The 20,666-nt window shown below is 37.7% G+C and overlaps 1 protein-coding gene across 10 annotated transcripts in view; it reads left to right on the top strand.

Annotated features, from left to right (window-relative positions):
* ZNF385D (zinc finger protein 385D) overlaps positions 1-20,666 on the top strand; it is a 423,031-nt gene that overhangs the window by 235,635 nt on the left and 166,730 nt on the right. The window contains exon 1 of one of the 10 annotated variants that reach the window (XM_040064802.2): positions 11,666-11,803. The exons of 8 other annotated variants lie outside the window; for them this stretch is intronic. In XM_040064802.2, the coding sequence (XP_039920736.1) occupies positions 11,749-11,803 (55 nt within the window). In that variant the 5' untranslated portion in view covers positions 11,666-11,748. Of the gene's footprint in view, positions 1-11,665; positions 11,804-19,655; positions 20,018-20,666 lie in introns of those variants that run through there. One more of the 10 variants, XM_040064809.1, reaches the window with a different exon arrangement.

The following is a 20,666-nucleotide window of genomic DNA, read 5'->3' on the forward strand; positions in this document are numbered from 1 at the left end:
CCAGAACACCAGTATTGCACAATAGGAGGCTTTCTAAATGGTGTTTTGTTCCTCACATTAGTGTAGCAGATAATCTTGATTCTGAGATAATCTACTGACTGAAAGTGGACCTATGGTTTTAAGGCATCTGATGAAGTGCAGACTCTCACATTAAAGCATTAAAATGTGTCTAATGGGCAGATGCTATGGTTTTTGAAATGAGACTTCTGTTTCATCATTTAATGCAGCACCAGTGGAAGATTGGTGACATCATTTTATCAACTAAGAGAAGTGGTCAGACCAAAATGTTCTACCTTCATGTTGGATACAAATTTCACTTGCTCATATCTATGAATAGATGGGTATGTGTATGTACATAAAATATAGTGCCATTTGTGATGGAAAATGATGGAGTTGAAGTAAGAAAAGCCTGGTTGAGGAAGCAGACACTTGGGCTGTTTCCTATAGAAACTCAGCTGGATGCCACAAACAGGTATTAACAGTCACAGTCATATGGTCACACATGCATTGCACTTTGGGAATGTCTTGTAATTGAAATCAGTCTCTTCCTGTTCTCCAACGAAACTCATGACAAGCTATAGGCTATAGCATAATATCAGACAGCAGGGATAAATGTCAGGGCATCATCTTCAGCATGGATTATTACTGTCACCACAAAGAGTTCTTTGTTCTATGCAAAGCACTGATCTGTTCTCTCTGGTGACCAGTGGCAGGACCCAAGGGAATGGCCTGAAGCTGTGTCAGGGGAAGTTCAGGTTGGATTTTAGGAAAAGGTCCTTCACCCAGGGAGTGGCTGGGCATTGGAACAGGCTCCTCAGGGCAGTGGTCACAGCACCAAGCCTGACAGACTTCAAGAAGCATTTGGACAGTGTTCTCAGGCACATGGCGTTACTCTTGGGAATGCAGGCCCAGGAGCTGGACTTTGGTGATCCTTATGGGTCTCTTCCAATTCAGAATATTCTATGAAATTCATAAACTTGGCTGAATTAGGCATTAAGGAACCCCCTCTTAACTTTAGCTCTTCTTGTGTGTTGCTTGAAACTTTTTATCAGGGTGAATGTATCAGATAAAAGGTAGAAACTAGAGAAACAGTGTTAAAAATCATTGCCATGCTCTGGAAAGCTGATTTAAGGGAACTCAGTGGCAAGTTTGTCGTTGGGAAATTTTTGCAGAGAGTGTTTTTTAGTGTTTGTTTGGTGGTGGTTTTTTGGTGTTTGTTTGTTTTGGTGTTGGGGGTTTTTTTTGTTTGTTTGTTTGGTGTTTTTTTTTTTTTTTTTTTTTTTTTTTTTTTTTTTTTTTTTTTGTCTTAATATGATAGAAAAACCAAACTCAATCTGGTTCTAGAAAAATATGCTCCAAAGAACTGCTAGCTGTTAATACCCAAACTGTGAGTATTATATTATAACTAAGTGATAATACTCTTCTGCCAGACTGATAAGCACCTGTACAGAAGATTTAGATTGCCAGCTAAATTAGTCTGGTAATCCTGATAAATTCATAGTAGGTCTATAACATCTGCTAGGGGTAAAAATGTGTTCTGTAAGACTTGTCTACCATCTATATTTTCAGTCTATGCATGTCAATCAAATTATTTCAGGAACAGCTTTATCTTCCAAGATATAGAAAATGGCCTTGAAAAATTCCTTCAAATCCACGTCCCTATATCTAACTTTCTTCAGGGTAAAAGTTGATTCTTCCTAGGTTGTGGCTTTGAAGCTGACTGGGGCTTTCATGGTGGCCCCAGACTGGAAGGGAAATTTAAAAAGTGTTTAATCTAATCCTTCTCGTTCTTATTTTTATTTTTACTCTTTCCCTCTTAAGAAAGAGAATGTTTGAAAGTAATGTGTATAAGCTGTGTATAAGCAACACCAGAGAACTTGTCAGAAGTGACTGTGTCTTGTAGTGCAGCAGCAGTTTTGGATTATGTTCTTTAATCATTATCACATGGCCAAAGTGCACTCCCAAAGCTGCTCTAAAATGGTTTGCATAGTCTGGCTCAGTGATGTCATGTGGGAATACAAAGGTGATTTTTAAATTCAAGAGGAGTTACAGATGGGTTATACATACACAAAAACTGCATTCATATTGAATTCTTGCACGTCTTTATGAATAGAAGTAAGAACATTACATATAACCCTTATGAACTCTCAGTGTGTGGTCAGGTGGGCAGAATACAAGTGATTACATACAGAATACAAGTGTTTCTGTACTTACATGAGAAATTCCTGCACAGGGAAAAAATATTTCTTTTGGTGGACAGATATTTTATCCTCAGTACCTTGTTCTGTTTGAGGAACATATACTGAATCTTGTTTAAACATGTATGAGGTAGTTGATTAGTATGAGGCATCAAATGAATCTCTGAGACCTGACTGTTGATAAGGTACAGAAACCAAGGGCTTGGCAACTCTCTACTCACAGACTTCTTTGCAATCAATACTGCATTAATCATTTAGTTTCTGCTAATTTAAAATAGATATTCTTTCAGGGACTGCATCCAAAAGAGTGAAATGTGATGTAGCATCAGCATTATTGTTGAACTGAGAATGGGAAGTAAAACCAGGAAATCTTAATTTGGCCTCCTAGAGCAAGTATGGCATTTGTCTATCTGGGTATAATTTATTCATGGTAAACTGAACATTTTTTTGTGAGGCACTTTCCCTGGGAGACACTTTTCCTCAGACAGAAGACTAAAGGCCAAAAGAAAGAGATCATTCCAGTAGCAGCACATGAGCATCATGATCCCGACTGAATCCTGCCAAATAGGTTGTGACAGAAAGCAAGCATAGTGGAGAGAGGCTGTTTCAATTATTTTGTACAGTATTTCACTTGCTTGTCCCCGGCATTTTGTGTGTGGGGCTTTGGGGTTTTGGTTTTTTGCATATGAGTACAAACCAAAAATTCACATAAATTAAATGGCTGAAGAAGAAATCATGAGCCTGAAAGGTGGGGAATAAATGAGAGTGCACTTTTCCAGTATGATTCATGTTAACAGAGCACAATTTGGGAACTGAAGTCCATTGCTTTGCAATGTATTGTAAGAGAAATTATTTTATCGTAGAAGTGGAGGACAGCATCTTGGATGACAAATGTGTTCTTGTGTGTGACCTTCTCCCACATCCTTTTCTTTAAAGTTTAAAAGGCAAGAAGCTGTCAGTAGAGGTAGTAATTATTATAAATCTGGTCCCTGGAGGTGCTCTCATCTGTGCTTGTATTTAATAAATCGTCTTTTCTGCCTTTTCCAAAACAATATTTGTATGTCTTTTGGGCTTGCCTTTTTTTTTTTTTTTTTTTTAATGTCTTATCCTATTGCAAGACACATCTCTGGACTGCTCTGTTGGTTCCCTACGTTCTGCACAAGAGCAGAAGCGTGTGATGGATGTTAATCCGTCTCTGTGGTCATGACTAAACAGACATGCCATGTAATTGTTGGTTTCACTGTTTGCTTTCAAGTCCTCTACTTTTGGATCTATGTATCACAGTTTATAACAGTAAATTTTTCCATACCTTTGGACCAAATGACTTGCTGGTTCTAACAGCAAATTTTGAAGCTACTCAATGCATGTACTACTTTATCAGTCTCCAGTTTATAAAATTTGTGGTTTTAAGAGAATGAGGATAAAAACCATCTATGTGAGCCTTCCTGACTACTTTGAACTATTACTTCTGGGAACGTTTTGAAGATAGATTATGCTCCATTCTTTGTGTTTTGTTACATGCCTTAAGTTACTTTTTGTATACTGTGCTCTTGGAGAGTGCTTGTGAAGCAGAGGCAGAGGTCACGCAATGGCAGGGCTTCAGCCATGGAGATTTAAAAGGGCAGCAAGCCCGATGTTTCCCTCCTCAGTCTTTGAAAACACTAAAAATATGTACCAAATTGATGCTTTTTGGAGACCTTAGAGATCCCGTGACAGAGAAGGTGAATAATCACCATATGTGGTTCCCCTCTTGACAGAAGATGACAAAAATGTTTGTTCACAAAGATAATTAGAGGGGTTAGACCAAAAAAAAAAAAAAAATCCACTAGCAGTTGGGTTAACCTGTGCATTTGAGCAAGCTTAATGAAGGGCTTATTTGTCTAAGTTTGGCTTGAAGGATGATTTTCATTTTGAATTAAGAGTTGGACCAAGACTGGTCCAACTCTTAATTCAAAAGATTTTGCCAGAAGCTTGTTTTTATATACTCATTGGAGCTGATGTAGTCCCTTTTGTCAACTCACCAGGAATTGTAGTACCTGACACGAGATGACCCAACAAAGGCAACAGATGTCCTTCAGAGGGTTTTATTTCTGATCCAGACTTACAAAGACTATTTTGCTGAAGTTGTTTAAACCACGATCACATAGAGGGGGTCTGGTCATGACTGAGAATGTGTATCTCAGTGTCATGACTATTTTCCAAATGTGTTAGTTATTCAATGGAACAGTGTTACTTAGATGTGACAGGCCACTTTGTGGGTGCCATCAGCTCCCACTCTGTGCAGAGTACAGGTAAGGACCATTGTAGACTTTGCTAAATAATTCTATGGTTATTTCCATAGCAACTATCTAGGTGTGAAGAATGTGTCTCAGCTGATATTAGCCACTTGGGCACTTGTGGGGGCTGTCGAAAAAAATTAAGGGGTCAAGTTCTTGAAGAAAGTGGGAGCTGGAGTCTTTCATGTCTTCATATGCACATGCACTTAAAATCATATACCCCTGCTTATTGTTAGAAACGCTTTTAGACAGTTGCCCAAAAGCAAGCCTGTGGTATATTTTTTTACAGCGTATTCTGATAGCAAACTCTGAAATTATTCTTTCTCAAATAATAGCTATTACATATCTTCTGTAAGAGGACCTAACTCAGACAAACTAAAAGCATAATCCAGGATTTATTATAAGTACAAAAATTTTTTAAAAAAATAAAGAGCAAGTTTCTTTTTATTTATTTGAATTTGTTTTGCATTACTTTTTTTTTTTTTTAATGCTGTGGAAAGAATTTAATGTTGAAGAATTTTCCTTTAAATTGTTTGAAACCTGTGGAAATGGGGATTTTCTTTTAAATTATCAAACACCTGATGAAATACCACAATCCCCCAAAGCATAAGAATACTGGCATGTTAATATTTGCAATGAGATCTGTTTATTAGACATACTGATATGTTTGCTCATCTGTATGCTCCACTTCTAAGGAAGCTTCCAAAACTGTCTGGCATATATGTTAGCCATTGGAAATGTAGTAGAATCCAAAATTGTGCAAAACATGCCCTTTTTGGCCAAATCCGTGTCCCTTCTTGGACACGGTTGTGTCAGAGCAGATGTGTTGTGCAGCTGAACACTATTTACTCCATGGGAACATCCAGTTGAAAACATTACCCACACTGTGAATGCAGCAAACCTCCCTTTCTGATGCTTAGCTGAGACCCACCCTACCAGTGAATCTGACTGGAGGATTTGCCAGGGTGTTGATGGAGGAGTTTATTACCTTCGGAAAAATCGCAAAATATTAGCAGGATATTATTACAGTACAACAGTACAGTTTAAAGCCAAGACTTGACAAGGGGCATGGTACTAAAAAAGACTTCTCACAGCAATGTTTTTGGACAGGGACACTGGATGTTTACAGGAGAGTTGGCCATGGAGACTGCATACTGGAAACAGTGCTTTACCCACTGCTAACAGCAAGTGAGATTTTTTTTTTTTTTTTTTTTTTTTTTTTTTTTAAACTGATCTGGTTTCCTAAGCTTTAGGAATTAGGATGTGAAAATCTATTTGCCTTTGTTGGATGTATGTATTTTTTTTAAATTAGATTATGAAATTCTATGCAATACTTGCTTGCAGTCCTCCCCTCCTAATTAAAATTGGACTTTCATGCATTTCAAGAGCTTCATTCCAGTGCAGGTGGAAGGGAATCTTGGCCTGACTGGCTGTAAAATGCTTTCACCTCTATAGATGTGTTCTGTGAAGTAAATATGAGAGGGAAAAAATATACTTTGGTAGTGTCTGAAAATGCAGTTAACACTGCCATAGGTGTAAGCGTTAGAGAAAAGGGAGAATGATTGGGAATAGAAAATTGAGAAGAAGAGAGAGAAATCAGGAGATGAGTTAAAAATAGAGCTCCTGAAAATACTTTCAAATTCCTTACAAAATAAACAAAACAAAAGATAAAAACCCACAAGAACAAAACATTTACTGAATGAGTCAAATTGCAAAGTAAATGAGTCATAATACAGAAAGAAAAAACTTCCATATGCAGATGGCAGGCAACAAAACCATATTTGTGCTATGAAAAATTTTACCTAAGGCATCACTGCTATGTTCCAGGATGTGAACTAAAGTACTGTGTCCAGAGGAAAGAAAAAGAGAAAAAAAGTATAAGGATGTACTTCCCTATCTTATAATTGCTATAAACCAAAATATTTATGCTCTCAAAACCATGTTAATTTATTTTTTCCTTAAAAGCTGTGTAAGAGTACAGCCTAGCATAGTCAAAGGTTTATGGGAAATAAATAGAAAGCATTGTATTGAAAATGGATTCCCGAGAAAGATCAATAAATGCTATATGCAACAGAATGAAGTTATCAAAATGTAAATATTTTAAACAAAACAGAATTTAACAATTTCCTAGATAAACTATTCCCTCAAAGTACACTGAAGACATTTTCTAGTTTACATAATGTAATTAAATTCAAGCCTGAGGAATTCAAATTTCTCCCAAAGACATTATTCCAAGGTGATTTAATGTGGTGATAAGGATGAAAGTGTAGCATGTGTGAAGGCCACAGGAGTTTTATAAAATTGCATTTGAAAGCTGACAACAACTGTTTACATGATTTTTTTTTATTTTAAACTGCTCAATAGTGTCATAGTGAACAGACCTTTACCTTTATTAGCAGCACAACCCTATTCCTGACACAATTTGGGTCAAGTTCACCCCAATGTAACTTTGATAGTCTTACAAGATCTATATAAGGAGAAAATGACCCATTTTTGTCTTGTGAACACAGTGTAAGGAAAATGTGAGTCACTGTTTTCTTACAAATAATGAAACCATTTTGCATATATTCTTTCAGCATTAAGAGAGATTAGTACAGGTTTTATATAAACTTCCTCACAGTTGTTTTTTTTGTTGTTGTTGTTCATGTGATGGGAGATGTTGTGAGCTGAATGCTGCCATAGAGCCAAGAACTCCGGGGATTCAGCCTTTTTTCTGTCACTAACTAATCCCTCTTATTGTGTTTTAAACCCACATTTCGTCTGCAAAACATGGATATACAATTTCCTATCTTATAAAATCAGTTAGTATAAACTGCAGCAGCTCTTGCAAAAGCCTTAATATTGTATCATAAATGCTAATATCCTTTGATCTTTTTGTAGTATGAGTGCCTCAAATCTGGTTAATTAGGACTTCATTGGTCAGGTTACAGAAAGATTAATTCTGTGAAACATGCCTTGGCACTGACTGGGGGAACATCTCAAAAGGTGACAATATTTTACTGGTGATGAGTGAGGGTCATTTACCTCAGCTGAAAGGGTCTCAAGCTAGGATTAAAAGGGAAAGAAGTATTTGTATGGTGATGCTTCCCACTGGAGGAGCTGTACAGTCAAACTGTCCCTCTTAAAAGAATTTATTTGTTCTCTAAGAATGTCATGTTGTGACCCCAGAATGACAGGGAAATGCTATTTATAGTATTTAGCCAGTCATCAGAAATGAGTAATTATCCCTCCTGGAATGTTCATGCTCTGATGACTCATGTAATATGCTCTTATTATCTCATAATTTGGCTTTTCTGATGTGTTCAAAAATACGTACATATGTGTAGTAGTAGTACTTAACGTCTGCCTTTCTTAAAGTTCTGTAAATCACATACTTTGCAATTTCTAGGCAAAAACTATTGCAACTCCTGCGATGTCCCCCTTCCCAGTAATAGGTGTTTCTTGTTCAGTCAGTCTTGCATCTGTCATTTTAGAAAATCTCCTGGCAGGCTTGAATACATGTTACTCAAGGAAGGAAGATCAAAGATCGTAGCCTCTCAGATCTGACCTTCCCTTAGAAAATATTCAGTGAAAAGTTTAAAATTACTCTTTACAAAAGGGCAAAAGACTATAGCAGAAAAATTATGAAATATGCGGTATGAGCAAGAGTAGAACCAAACCGCCAGTTCATCTGTTTCTGTACTAGAAAATCAGATTAAATAGTCACATAACATGTAAAGAAAAATCTATTTCTTTGAGTTTGCTATTTGACTGTTGCTATGTATTATTTTTTGTATCTTTATTCTAAAGAAACCTTGAAGTATTAATGATAAAGCCTTGAAACTGTGCTTTTTTGTGATTATTATTACTTCAAACTTATCTGCATCTCTGCTTTTCTGGATTTTATATATTAAAATCTATCTAATTCCAGTGAAAAGTCAGTAATTAATAATTCTTTTTAAAATAATAATATAATGTGATTCCTTTTACTGAGGCACCTAAGAATAACTCACAGTCCCATTTTATTGCTTATAACAAAAATTTCAATTAGCAGGAAGATGTCCATCAATTTTATGGTACATTTTATCAGTTAAGGATTGTATTTTAATAGTGAGCTTGCATTTTTATCTTTGGAAGAAAAAAACCCCAAACAAACAGTAACCTGATAAATAGCTTACGTGGATGTTTGGGACAATTTTAATTGTCTTGATTCAGACCAAGGCTTTTTCCTTTGGTCTCACCTATCTTTGGTGACACACTGACATAAGGCACCTAACCTGAAAATTGTCTTTTATTGTTTACTCTTGTGAAGTCTTAATTTAAAACATTCATAGCATCAGACAGAAGTTGATAAAATCACAAGCTTATTAAAGTACTCAGCAGGTGTCTAGGAGACAGTAGTCCCAATTCCTGTAGTGAATAGGTGATGATGTGAGGTAAAACACCTACTGGGGAACTGTGGATAGTAATCCTTGCATAAGGGGGACAAGACTTGCATAGCCTGCAGAATTTCTGGCTAGCTGTATCTGAAGCTGATCTTCCCATCTCTCAGGTGGTTTCACTGAGCCTTTATCCAGGGGACCACCATCTCAGGGGGCCCTAACTAAAACCACGGTTCACTTTTATTCTTACCCTATGCATTGTTTGGAATATTCAATGAAAATAGGTTCCTAACCTGGCCAGAACAGTTAATGAGGCCCAGAAGACAGAGCAATAGTCAGCCATGACATTTTTAATGCATAGCAGCAATGAGCGTGAACCCACTGTGACTTTACCAAGAGCAATTTCTAACACTTATCATACTGTAACGAGCTAAAATGTTCAGCATTATAATTTAACTTCCTCCTTCTAATCAAATGTCTCCGGCATACTGAATAGGAAGTAAAAAGTAACACAATAGAGTGCAAATTTTATCACTCCTAATTCTACCCTTTGATTGGCTTCATATCCAATGATGAAAAATAAATTGCCTGGTTGAGGAGGAATGAGTGAGGAAAAAAGAGGAAACTTGAATCCTAGTGTAGTTTTGACCTGTGTAGCAAGTTAATTATACACTTGAGAGAACATCTAGCATTGTCATGTTACACTGCATGCATTTGTGTGTGCACAAGACTGAATATAAATATGGGTGTATATTAGCATGCTTATATGCTTTATGCAACAGTGCACTACCTCGTGCTCGGTACTTCCTGAATTTGTTCTTAAAGTCATTGGTTTTAAAGGATGTAAATGAAGATGGAGCATGGCCCAGTGGTTTTTAATGTATAGACAGTTACCCTTGGTAAAAATAATTACTTAATTAAATGCTCTGGTGGACAGTGATTAAGGAAGGAAGTGGTAGATAAGTAATGAAAAGTGTATCAGTACAGAAAGTATCAGAAACTTAGAGAACATGATAAAATATCTTAGCGGGATAAAAGAAACACTGCAGACTTCTGCAGTAAATAATTTTACTGAGGCCTTCTCTTTCTTACACTATTTTCCATGAAAGCTTCTCTGTCAGTGATGCAGTTTTCCATTGCACAAAACTAAATTGCCAAATCAATGCAACCCTCAGATGAACTAGAAGTCACTTTTACATTGCAGTCAACTCTGTCTGAGCAGTCAGAACACAAATCCCCTTCTTATACACAGACAAGATAGAGGACCTGGAGGAGAAGTGAGCACAGAAGTCCAGTACACCATCCTGCATGTTCTGCTCTGCTATCTACAGACCCTTCCTCAGGGCTGGGCAGAGATACAGACCCTTACAACCAGCTCTTCCTCCTTAACACTTCCAGGCTCTTATAGTATTGACATAACACGGTCCTCCTGCCCAAGATGGATCCAGAGACAGTCTGTACACTTGGAACAGTTGTCTCATATCTACAGAGACTAAAGACTGGCTGGGGCTTTCAAACCTAGATGAAATTCTTTCAACTGTAATGCTCTGTAGAAATATGAAGTGAAGCTGTGAGATACATCTTCATCTGTTGTGTTCTGTTCATCTGCATAGTGTGGAGAAAAAAAAAAAAAAAAAATTTGAGGGACTTAGACCAGAATTTTCTGTCTCTACATCACCTAAAGTAACTAGGCTTCTTATAAGTGCTACCGAGCAGCAAACTAAAAATCACTGAAATATCTAAAAATAGCCACAACACTCTATTTAGGCTGATGAATTTCAAAATTATTAATTTTCTACATATATTGTCATAAATAGGTTATGAAGTATTTGTATTGAGATAGACCCTTAAAAGTGCATGTTGGAGATGGTATATGACTTCAGGATACAGGGTTTTTGTTCAGCTGTGGGAAAGAGAATTACTTATAGGCTGCTATTATGGCAGGGTGTTTCAAATCTGATAATTTATTTCAGAGATATGGCAGATCAAAAGGAATCTGTACATAAATGAGATGCAACAAGAAAGGAACAGATACAGACAGGAGTATTTTGCTGTACCTGACATTCTAAATTAGAGTGGCAGAAGTCTCTGTCAATAAGATCAAAAGGTGGGAACAGAGATGAAAACACTCCTTTTACTGTTAATAATTATAAACCAGGTAGGATTGTATTTGAAAACTATTGGCAGAGTGTTAAGAAGCAGTTACACCCTTCTGATTCCCCCAGGAGAGGAGTATTGGAGCATTTGAAATTAGAAGAAATAAATAGTTTCTGGATGATTTTAACATTCTTCTGTTCACTGTTAACACTAGATGCCTATATCACCTGACAGCACCTTTGTTACATGCTCCCATTTTTTTTTCTTAAAGGCAAGCATGAATAGTTTAAGTTAGAATATTTTAAGTTAAAATATAGGGATTTTATCAGACCATGGTTATTCTAAGATGAGAGCTTGGTCATTCAAGAGTTGTACTTTTTTCTGTGCCTGATATTTTTGAGGCACATTTTTGATCTTTGAAATTTTATTTTGCACAGGGTGAAATACTGAGGCACTCCGGGGTCATTTAAGAGCTCAGAAAATTTCCCCACTCACCGATGAAGCTAATTTATAGTTAATTCCTTAGGAGATAATTCAATTCTTCTTGAATAAATTATATGCTTGTTTCACTTGCAGGTGTTTCTCATGTTTTAAAGTGCTGCTTGGTGTTGCTGAGCGCAGTTAGTAGTTGTTCTGATGATCCCAAATGGATCTAAATTTCAATGGTTATGGGTGATCTGCAGGGTCCCAGATTGTTTAAGGGATTTGGAAGCCTTGGCTGGGGTTCAGCTGGCAGAGTGTGTGTGTGTATGTCTGTAGGTGTCTAGGAGTGAGCTAGGTGTCTAAGTTTCCCTTTGGATTGGTGAAACTCAGTTAATGGAGCTCGGAGAGCTGCTTGGCCACCCAAAGCTGTTGTCTATTTCCAGATGTGGTAAGTAACTCTTCTGACTTTGTTGTCTACATCATTTTGATCTGCTTTGAATGTGGTGGGAAATTAGACATCCAGACTGCAGGTAGGCACCCAAACAGACACATAAAACCTTAAGTGTCAGTCTCTGAGTCAAACCCCACCTACAGCGAGATATTGCTGATATTTTCCCTTTGTGACAATTTGTTTCTTGCACTCTGCTATGGAACTTGCATGTATAGAATCACAAAATGCTTACACCTGGACAGGCCTATCAAATTCAATGCTGGTGTGAATAAATCCAGTACAGATTTTTAATAACAATCTCATAAAAAGTTGAACACTGTGCTATAAGTTACATCTTTTTATAGCCTCAAATTAACGCCTTGCCTGCTGCCATTGCGTCTTCTCCCCTTTTTGCATGGTGCTTTCTGAGACTGCATTTTACTCACCTATGACTTGCATTTCCTTTGATAGCTTTAGCTAAAACAGCTTTTCCTTGAATATGAAAGAGGAATTCAAATGCAGCAATAGTGTTTGCTGTGAGATTAGTTTAACTGTTTCTGTGCCACTGGAGATGAAATTTCTTCCTCTGAGATTACAATTTGTCGTGGGATGTGTTCCCTCAGGAGGTGTCTGTAGCACTGGCTACTTTAGTTGAAGTGCTGTCTCTCAAGGTAGTCAAAGTAGGACGTGCCTTAAACTCCTGCCTCTTCTTGGTTGGAAGTGTGGTGCTGGCACCTTGGAATTGCTTTTTGAGTGCTGCTGCAAAGTATCTCAGCTCCCCAAAGCAGGAGAGAAGTTGTAATGGGAAGCAGCTGGCAGCGTAGATCTGGCTGTAGATCTACGCTCCAGCCTCTCTCCTATTGATCAGTCTGGTATGAAACAGCAAACTGCTTTGCACCCATTCACACTGGGACTGCACATGCTGGCATTCTCCTGTTGCAGTGAAGTACTTAAACCACAGCTCAGTGCCTTCATAATCACTGGGAAACCTAAAGTCATATTGCATTGCTACTTTTACTGCTACTTTTCTTCTTTGAACAGCTATATACAGTATAAAAAAATGAAGGATTCGGATTTTTTTTGCTTGTATCTTGAAATGCTTCTATTTACGTACTTAAGGGTATGGAAAGGGATTTTTTTTTTTTTTTTAATATATATTCTATAGGAGCAAACAATACAAATAAAATCAGTTACAGATTTTGTGTTTCAAGATATTTTATTTCTTATAGGAAAAATAGAAGCAGAAATTTTTGGGAAGAAATGAGCCTTGGGAGGATAATTGATGCTACCTTAGATATTTAGAGGTTACTAGATGACTAAAAAAGTTATTTCATGTTCAGAAAATGGCAAACTTTTAGTTAAAGTTTTTCCTGGTTCAGCCACAAAATTAGCAGAGCAACTAGAAATTAAAACACAGCTTGGAACAAAATTATAAAAGATGACTCAAATATATATAATAAATATAAATTAGAAGTAAGAAGTATGGAAAATTTATAGGGAGAGCCAGAAACAGGAAATGAAAAATCTGTGGCTGGCAAGGCAAAGGACAATAAAAAGGTTTTAGTGTATTAATAGCAAAAGTCCTAATCATATAAGCCACTAGGTGGAGATAGTAAGATTGTTACGAGTGATTTGAAAGCACCATAAGTGGTAAAAATAAAATTAAAAAAAAAAAATTACCCTATATTTTGAAAAATGCTTGATACAGTCTCCATGTAATGAGTGTGCTAAGGCACTTTCCAAAAGGCCTGGAGGAAAGAAAGGAAGATGTAAACAGCAGCTGCTTGGACTAAAGATTATTTAAAATCAATAGTGCTGGACAATTTTCATACGAGAGTCGTAAATGTTCTCTTGAGGAAATCTCCAGTTCTTTGATGCACCATGTTGAAGGAAAAAAAAGCCACCCAACAACTCAAAACCAAACAAGCAGCAAACTACCCCACCCAACAACCCACCACCCCTCAAAAAAAACCCAACAAAATCCCCCAAAAAATCGAAACAAAGATTCCCACCTTAAAACATAGGCTGATACTTGTACAGTAATTGCTTTGTTATAATTTTAAACAAAATTAGGTGATCTCTAATTAGTAATGTAATAAATTGTTATTTTAGTTTAATCAAACACAGTCAAAGCAGGCAGAATAAGTAGATGATTTTACTACATACTATCGCATTTTTTACTTGAGACTTATAAGCTGATTGATAAAAATGATTATAGAAATAATAGAAATGCATAGTTTTGGCCAATTGATGGTGGAATCAGAAATGCAAAATGCATCCATTCATAAATGAACAGATGCATCCTGTAAATCAGAGTGCAAAAATAAAAAAAGTCCTGAGTGTGAAATCTGTACAAAATTTTTTAGTACAACATCTAGATTTATAAATCTAAATTTTTAATTTGTGAGATTACAATGTCTGGTGATGAGTCTAGATTTGGTGATGAGTTTAGAAGGTATGTTGCAAAATTTTAGAGAGTGTTGGAAAGATGGACAGAAAAAGTGAAACACTGATTAATCGTTCACCTCACAAGAAGTAGTGATGAATTGTCGGCTTGTGATATGCTCAAGGCCTGCGTTAGAGAAGTTGTACTGAAAGCACTACAGAAATAAAATGGGAAGAGGGAGAAAGGAAGGGTTATGCATGTTGGACATTGTGTTGTCAATTCCAGTTTTCATTTTTGAGTGAAAAAAATTACATTTTGTGTGGGGGTGTATTTGAAAATATATTTGACATGCATTCAGGCAAGCTTCTCAGTCTTGTTGTTTGCTTTTAAGACCATATTTCTATTTAAGATTGTTATCAATATTCATAGTCAAAGAAACTTCTGCACCAGTTGTCTATTCATTCACATTTATTAACTTAAATCTTGTCCTGTTCTTAGGAGCAGAAGATGACAGGAGCGGGCATTTAGTTAAACAATTAGCAGCCACAGTGCCTAAAACGTGGGTTTGGTTTTATGCTGGCTACCTTTTATTTCTTTGTTTAATAACTATCCATGTCTGTGAGAAGGAAATTCAGACAAATATGACCTTCAATTGCTACATGTTATTTGTGTTCAAACTACAAAATACCAGGAGTACTAGCTTTAAGCTTAGAAAAACGCATATTGTTCTATTTCTATTTCTTAAGCTGTGTATGTAGAAAATCCCAGTTGCTTGAAAGGAGCAGTGCTCTAAGTACTGTTACTGAACTGATTAAGTCTGCTTGGCAAAGCTTTGTAAAGGCTCTCAGAATCAAAAGTGAGCCTGTTTACCTCCTGAAAACGCTTTTATAGGAGGTTCTGGTTAGCCATTTCCAATAGAGAAAGGAGCAGTTGATCAGATAGCAGCTAAACTAATGAAAAGCATCATGGAAGTGACAGGAAGATTAATTAAGTTCCTCCAGTTGTATTCACGTGTTGTGGTACAGAGTTCCTTTGGGTACTGCTGCAGTTAAATGGTATTCATGGTGACAAATATTGCACATTTCCAGAAGTGACACCTCGAAGTCAAGGGTAAAAAACACATTTGGTAGTTTTAGCCTGTGAAGAATGTTGAAAACCAAAGATGAGCCTCTGTGGTTGTTTAAAATATACAAATGTAACTTGCTCCTTCCTTTAATGTAACCTCAGGAGATTAGTAATGAATCACAAAATCTGCATTATTGTGTAGTATGACTTAAACTGCTCCAGATGGCTTCAAAATAAAAACAAACCCAAATTCTAGCTGATGTACTTAGTATATTTGATTTGAGGCACAAAAATATGTGCACTTGGAAACATTTTCAATTACTTCTGGAGGCTTACAAAACTGTGGCTTGTTTGCTGTTCTTTCTTTCTGCACTGTGGTCACTAATAGGAATGAAATAACCTCAATGCATAAATTTCCAAATTATGTGGAAATTCTAGACCCACTTTACTTGCAAGAGTCTTTTTGTTTTGGGATGCGTTTGATGAATTAATAGGCCAAGTCTGATTTGGATTGTTGCTCCCATTTTATTTTCAGAAATGAATGTTTCCCCAATAAATTTTTGTTCTTAATCGCTGTCTGTGTACAGTAGACAAAATTTATTTTAGGAATATCTGAAAGCCTCTGAGATGTTATGAGATCTTTTAAGCTACTACATGTGATGCATAGACTTAAAATGTTGTGTCACTAGTGTATTTGTTGACTATTATTACACTTCTGCCAGCAAAGAGTTCCTCAGTCTGCTTCTGCATTTGCAAGAGATGATCTGTGGTCAGCCTCACTAACTGACATTCATCAAAGCCAGTTGGTAAGAGTTTGGGTATAAATCTAATGTTAGTTGCCTCCTGGGAGAGTTCAAGACTGGAAGAGGGTTTTCCAGGAATCCTAGGGAATTAACTGGGTACATTAATATTAAATATTAATGAGTCTCTGCAGCAGACTTGCCTGTGAGTGGCTTTAATACTTATGGAGGCATTGTGTAAATCAGTGGATAGATAAAAATCAGTAGAAAGCACAGAACAGAGGAGCTAGTTCATGAAGTGGCCCTCTGGCTCTAGACCAAGTCAGGTGTGGGGAATAACCTGTAGCTTTCCCAGGCCTGGAGAAATGTGGTGCATGGTGTACTTCTGGGCCATGTGTGCTGTCTGCTTTTTGTTTATTCCAAGGAAGTCTTGTGGGTTGTTCTGGATTTTAAAAATCTACCATTTGTGGCAAAGCTTTTACCAAGGTGAGATAGGTCAGAAAAACTCAAAATGGAGATGCTATTATGAAAAAAAGAAACAGGTTGTTGGAAAAGATGATTTCAGGGTGTAGAAGTTGCTTCTATTATTAGAAATAAGGATGAGGGCCCACTGGTTTAAGAGACAGTATTTTTTTTCTTGTCATGTTTATGCTATTGTTGAGTCACAAGGGTTTGGAGATTTTGTTTTTATTAGTGCACCATGCATGAAAATATGATAATTTTGCAGTTGACCAGTATCTGTAGCAAAGTTAAATGCTGGTTAGCTTGTGCTGTCTTGTTGATGGTTGGGAGTTTGCACCATGGGCTGACATAATGGACTAATTTGCTCATTCATTCTGCGTGATCCTGCATGCCCAGACTGGGTCTGCTCAAATCTCCAGGCACACAGAAGTGTTTGCTGCTCCTGACTGTACTTCCCTACAGCTGTTTTCAGCAGAATCCTCAATGCTTGCATTAAAACACCAGCCATTTGGGATTGCAATTACTAAACTAAACCTTGCTTTCACTGACAGTGACAGTATTTCCCTCAAAGAATAAGATCTATTTTTTGTTCCTTGCTTGAAACCCTACTTCTTTTTGCAGCTTATTAGTGTTGCATGTGTGTAAGTGAAAGCAGAGTTTGTCATGGAGTATGTGAATTTGGGCTGTGAAACTTTCCAGTGATTTTCCCTCCTAGCTTGCGTTTCTGTAGTTGACAAGAAATTAAAGTTCTTGTTTTAGTTTCTTTGGTTACTTTAATTGTATACTTACCCTCAGAACACAAATAAGACGCAATAAGGAGGGAGGTTGTCCTCCTTGTTTTACATCCTGCAGGGCAAAACAAAAGTGAGGGTAACCTGCAGAACCAAGTAGTAGAGAATGTGTCAGTCAGAACACGGGGCACTTTTGTGTTTCCATTTCCTGAGGATGTGACCTGCCATCAGACACCACCAAACTCTGGTACAGGTATTGTAACACAACAGCCATTTCAAGAAGGGGTGTTTAAAGGCAGCATGGTCCTTGCCTGAGCACTAATAGCGCATCTACACAGACAGGAGACTTCTGTACCCATGGCATGAATCAGGACGCATAGTGGCTTGGTGGAACACTGAGACCAGAGTTAGCCTGCATCTTGCAGAATTTGATTCCTGGCAGAATAACCCCAAGCCTTTTTTTCTGTGATAGGGTAAACACAGCTTAACAGGCAAATGCTGTGCCTGGGTGCAGACTGTCTTAAAGGACGTCACGCAGTGCCTCTGCAAAAGCACTTCAGAGCTGGAAAAGGAGCTGAAGGATTTCACAGAGAATTGATTCTCTGAGCTTTTACCCTCCGTGAAGGGAGAGGAGGGAATGCTTGTGCTGCAGAAGGTTCCTGATAGTAGCCTATACCCACTGCTCAGAGAGCATTAGGGTGTTTCAGCTGAGATATTTTAAACCAGTCTTTGAGGATGGTATTTTTCCCTATAGTGAGGCGTCCTTCCCTGTATTGTAGAAGTGAATTAACATTGTAATGATGAAATAAAAGAAAGGAACATGCCGTGAATACCCTCTGTTACTTGCTGTTCACACTGTGTAGTTGAAACTTAGGTTAGTATTTCTGGACAGCTTTTTTTTTTTTTTTTCCCTCCAGGGATTTTTAGACAGCATTTCTTCCCTGTGATTTAATATTTGCTTAATTTACATTGTTGGTCAGTTTGACCCACACAAGAAGTTTTGATCTTCCTCTGTTGTTCACTGTGGCCTCAAAGTGCACTCCTGCACTCTGTGCTTTCCAGTTGTGAGGCAAAGCTAATTTTGGAGTTTATGTGTACCATGGATCTCTCGTTTCAGGGCTTGCCTCTTGCTAGGGGCAGTTGAGATGAGAAAGGGCACTGAGAAAGGCTAGGTATCAGACATGAATAGCTGTGGGACTGCTGGTGAGGGACAGGACTGAAATTGGTGCCCCAGTTCCTTGTCAGTGTTTAATCTCAGTAACATTTGTACAGGTAGCATGAAACCTTGTGAGGGCAATGCTGCAGAGGACTCTTGCTGCGAGATGCATATCAGCACTCTACACCAGGGCTCTTACCTCTGCTGCCACAACTGGAGCATTCCTTGGCTCCTGTGCTGCTGCGATAATTTTGCCCGAAGTGATTGGACCTCATGAAATAGTACTTATCGTGTGGTGGTTTCACAAATAAGAAGTGGAGCTTTAAATGAATTATACCTGTCATCCTCTTTCCTGTAGAATGAAAGCATTCATGCCATTAGATCCTATTATAATGAAATAAACGCTTCAGCATACTGCCCATTATTTTTTACCTTTATAAGTGTATTATCACTGATACATGCCAGACTGACAGCAGGAAACCAATGTCCTCTATTGATTCAGAGAAGAGACGTATGTGCATGAATACAGACCGCGTTGTCTTCACCACACTGCCGCACTGGTGTTGTTGGATCCATCCTGAGGCACTACATGTACATGGTGGACAGTATTTTGGTGTTTCTTTGGTCTTTCTTCCTCTAAGAAGCTGCTACTAGTTCGTATAGCAGCAGGGATTGTGTGAGGACCTATTTACAACAAACTTAGGAGGACTCCATTTGCTGCAAAACAATAGAATACCTACCAGCTGCTAATAACTTATCAGCCTGCGCCAGAAAGCAACTAGAGACCTGGAGGGTGAAAGGTTGTAAACTCCATTACAGATCCTCGTTGTTGTATATCTCCTGTCCTCACGCTTTGTTATTCAGGTGAAAAAATTGTAGTTTAAAAAAATTGGTTCAGCTGTATTGAAATTGAACTACCTATTTGACAGTTGCTTTTTAAAAATAGAATTTAAAAATAGAAACAGACTTGTCTTTATCCAATATTTGGATTGAAATTTTGAAGTTTATTGAAGTGGAACTATTGATTTAAAAAGAAAAAAAAAAAAAAAAAGTCTTAGGGGTACTTGATCTTGCAGAGTGCCAGGCATCTATATTTTCTATTGAAGTAGGGGTATTGAGGCACTCAAAGCTTCTCCTGGAGCTTGCCCTTCAAAGAAAAATACACTAACAATGTATGCTTTGTCTTTCCCATCTATTATGTAATTGAGCACGTTATGTCACTAAACGCATTTACTGCCAAGGGAAAAAAAAAAAAAAAAAAAAAAAAAGCCTGTACAATTTTAGAAGGGCTTATTTTTTTTTGTCCAAACCAGAGTTAGGTTAACCAGGATATGAGAGCATGTTGTTGGAGCCCGTTAAAGAAAAGATCTGTTTGTAGTACTCAGTCCTGATGTCACAAGCACAGCAAGGACATCAGAAGGAGGAGTCAGATTACAGTAAGAATGGGCAGTGCAGCATGCAGCCGGAGTAAACGCTAAATCAGACAGGGATTGTATCAGGGATAAGACTGCCTGCAAAGCGCTCATCCTGAGGAGGCACACAGCTCTCTCATGCTTCTCGTGCTGGGAAATTTCCACATAATGTAGAATGAAAAAGCTCTGTTTTACATGTCAGCTCTGTGCAGGAGCTAATGCTGAATACACAGCGGTGGGATCCTGACTGCATGATTAATGAGAAACATAATGTATTTTGGTAAGTGTTAACCGTGATGTAATTCTGCTTCTGCTCACATTATCAATAGGAGTGATTATTACAGATTTTGGGCTCAAGAACATTTTGTGCTGGCACGCACCTAAAACTGACAACTGGGGAATCCTGCCGGCTGTGCAGTTTGAAAGGATTCCATTGTCTGGGAAATTTTCTGTTTGAGTGGGCTACTGCGTAGTTCTAGCGGTTTGAAAAACAAGCTAGATAAGATGAACTCGTGCTAGGTTTGTTTTAAATGAACTTGTGTTTCATCTGCCGTGAGGGGATGAGAAATGCTTGTGAAGCTTGGGAAGTTTTAGACGAACTTAATGTAAAGGACGAGCTGCTACTGCACTGTCAGTGCTGGGGAGGCACAGTGAACCTCAGTATTTCATTCAGCTTTTAGTTTGAAGAATTCAAAGGTACAAAGGCAAAACAACGTTTATTTGCAGTGCTGCGACTGCTGAGTACTCTGCATTGTGCACATCGCTGGTATGGAGTTGGCTCCAAGCATGCTACAAAATGCATATTTTAAGCCTTTAGAGGTCTTGGAGCTGTTAAATATTTGTGCAGATTTTAGTTTTGTTGCTTGATGGAAATCTTCCTTCAGCTTACAGCTGAGCTGGCTGCATACCCCGAAAACATGCTGGAGTGT

This window comes from Hirundo rustica, chromosome 1 (genome assembly GCF_015227805.2).
Source record: "Hirundo rustica isolate bHirRus1 chromosome 1, bHirRus1.pri.v3, whole genome shotgun sequence".
NCBI classification, from domain to species: Eukaryota; Metazoa; Chordata; class Aves; order Passeriformes; family Hirundinidae; genus Hirundo; species Hirundo rustica.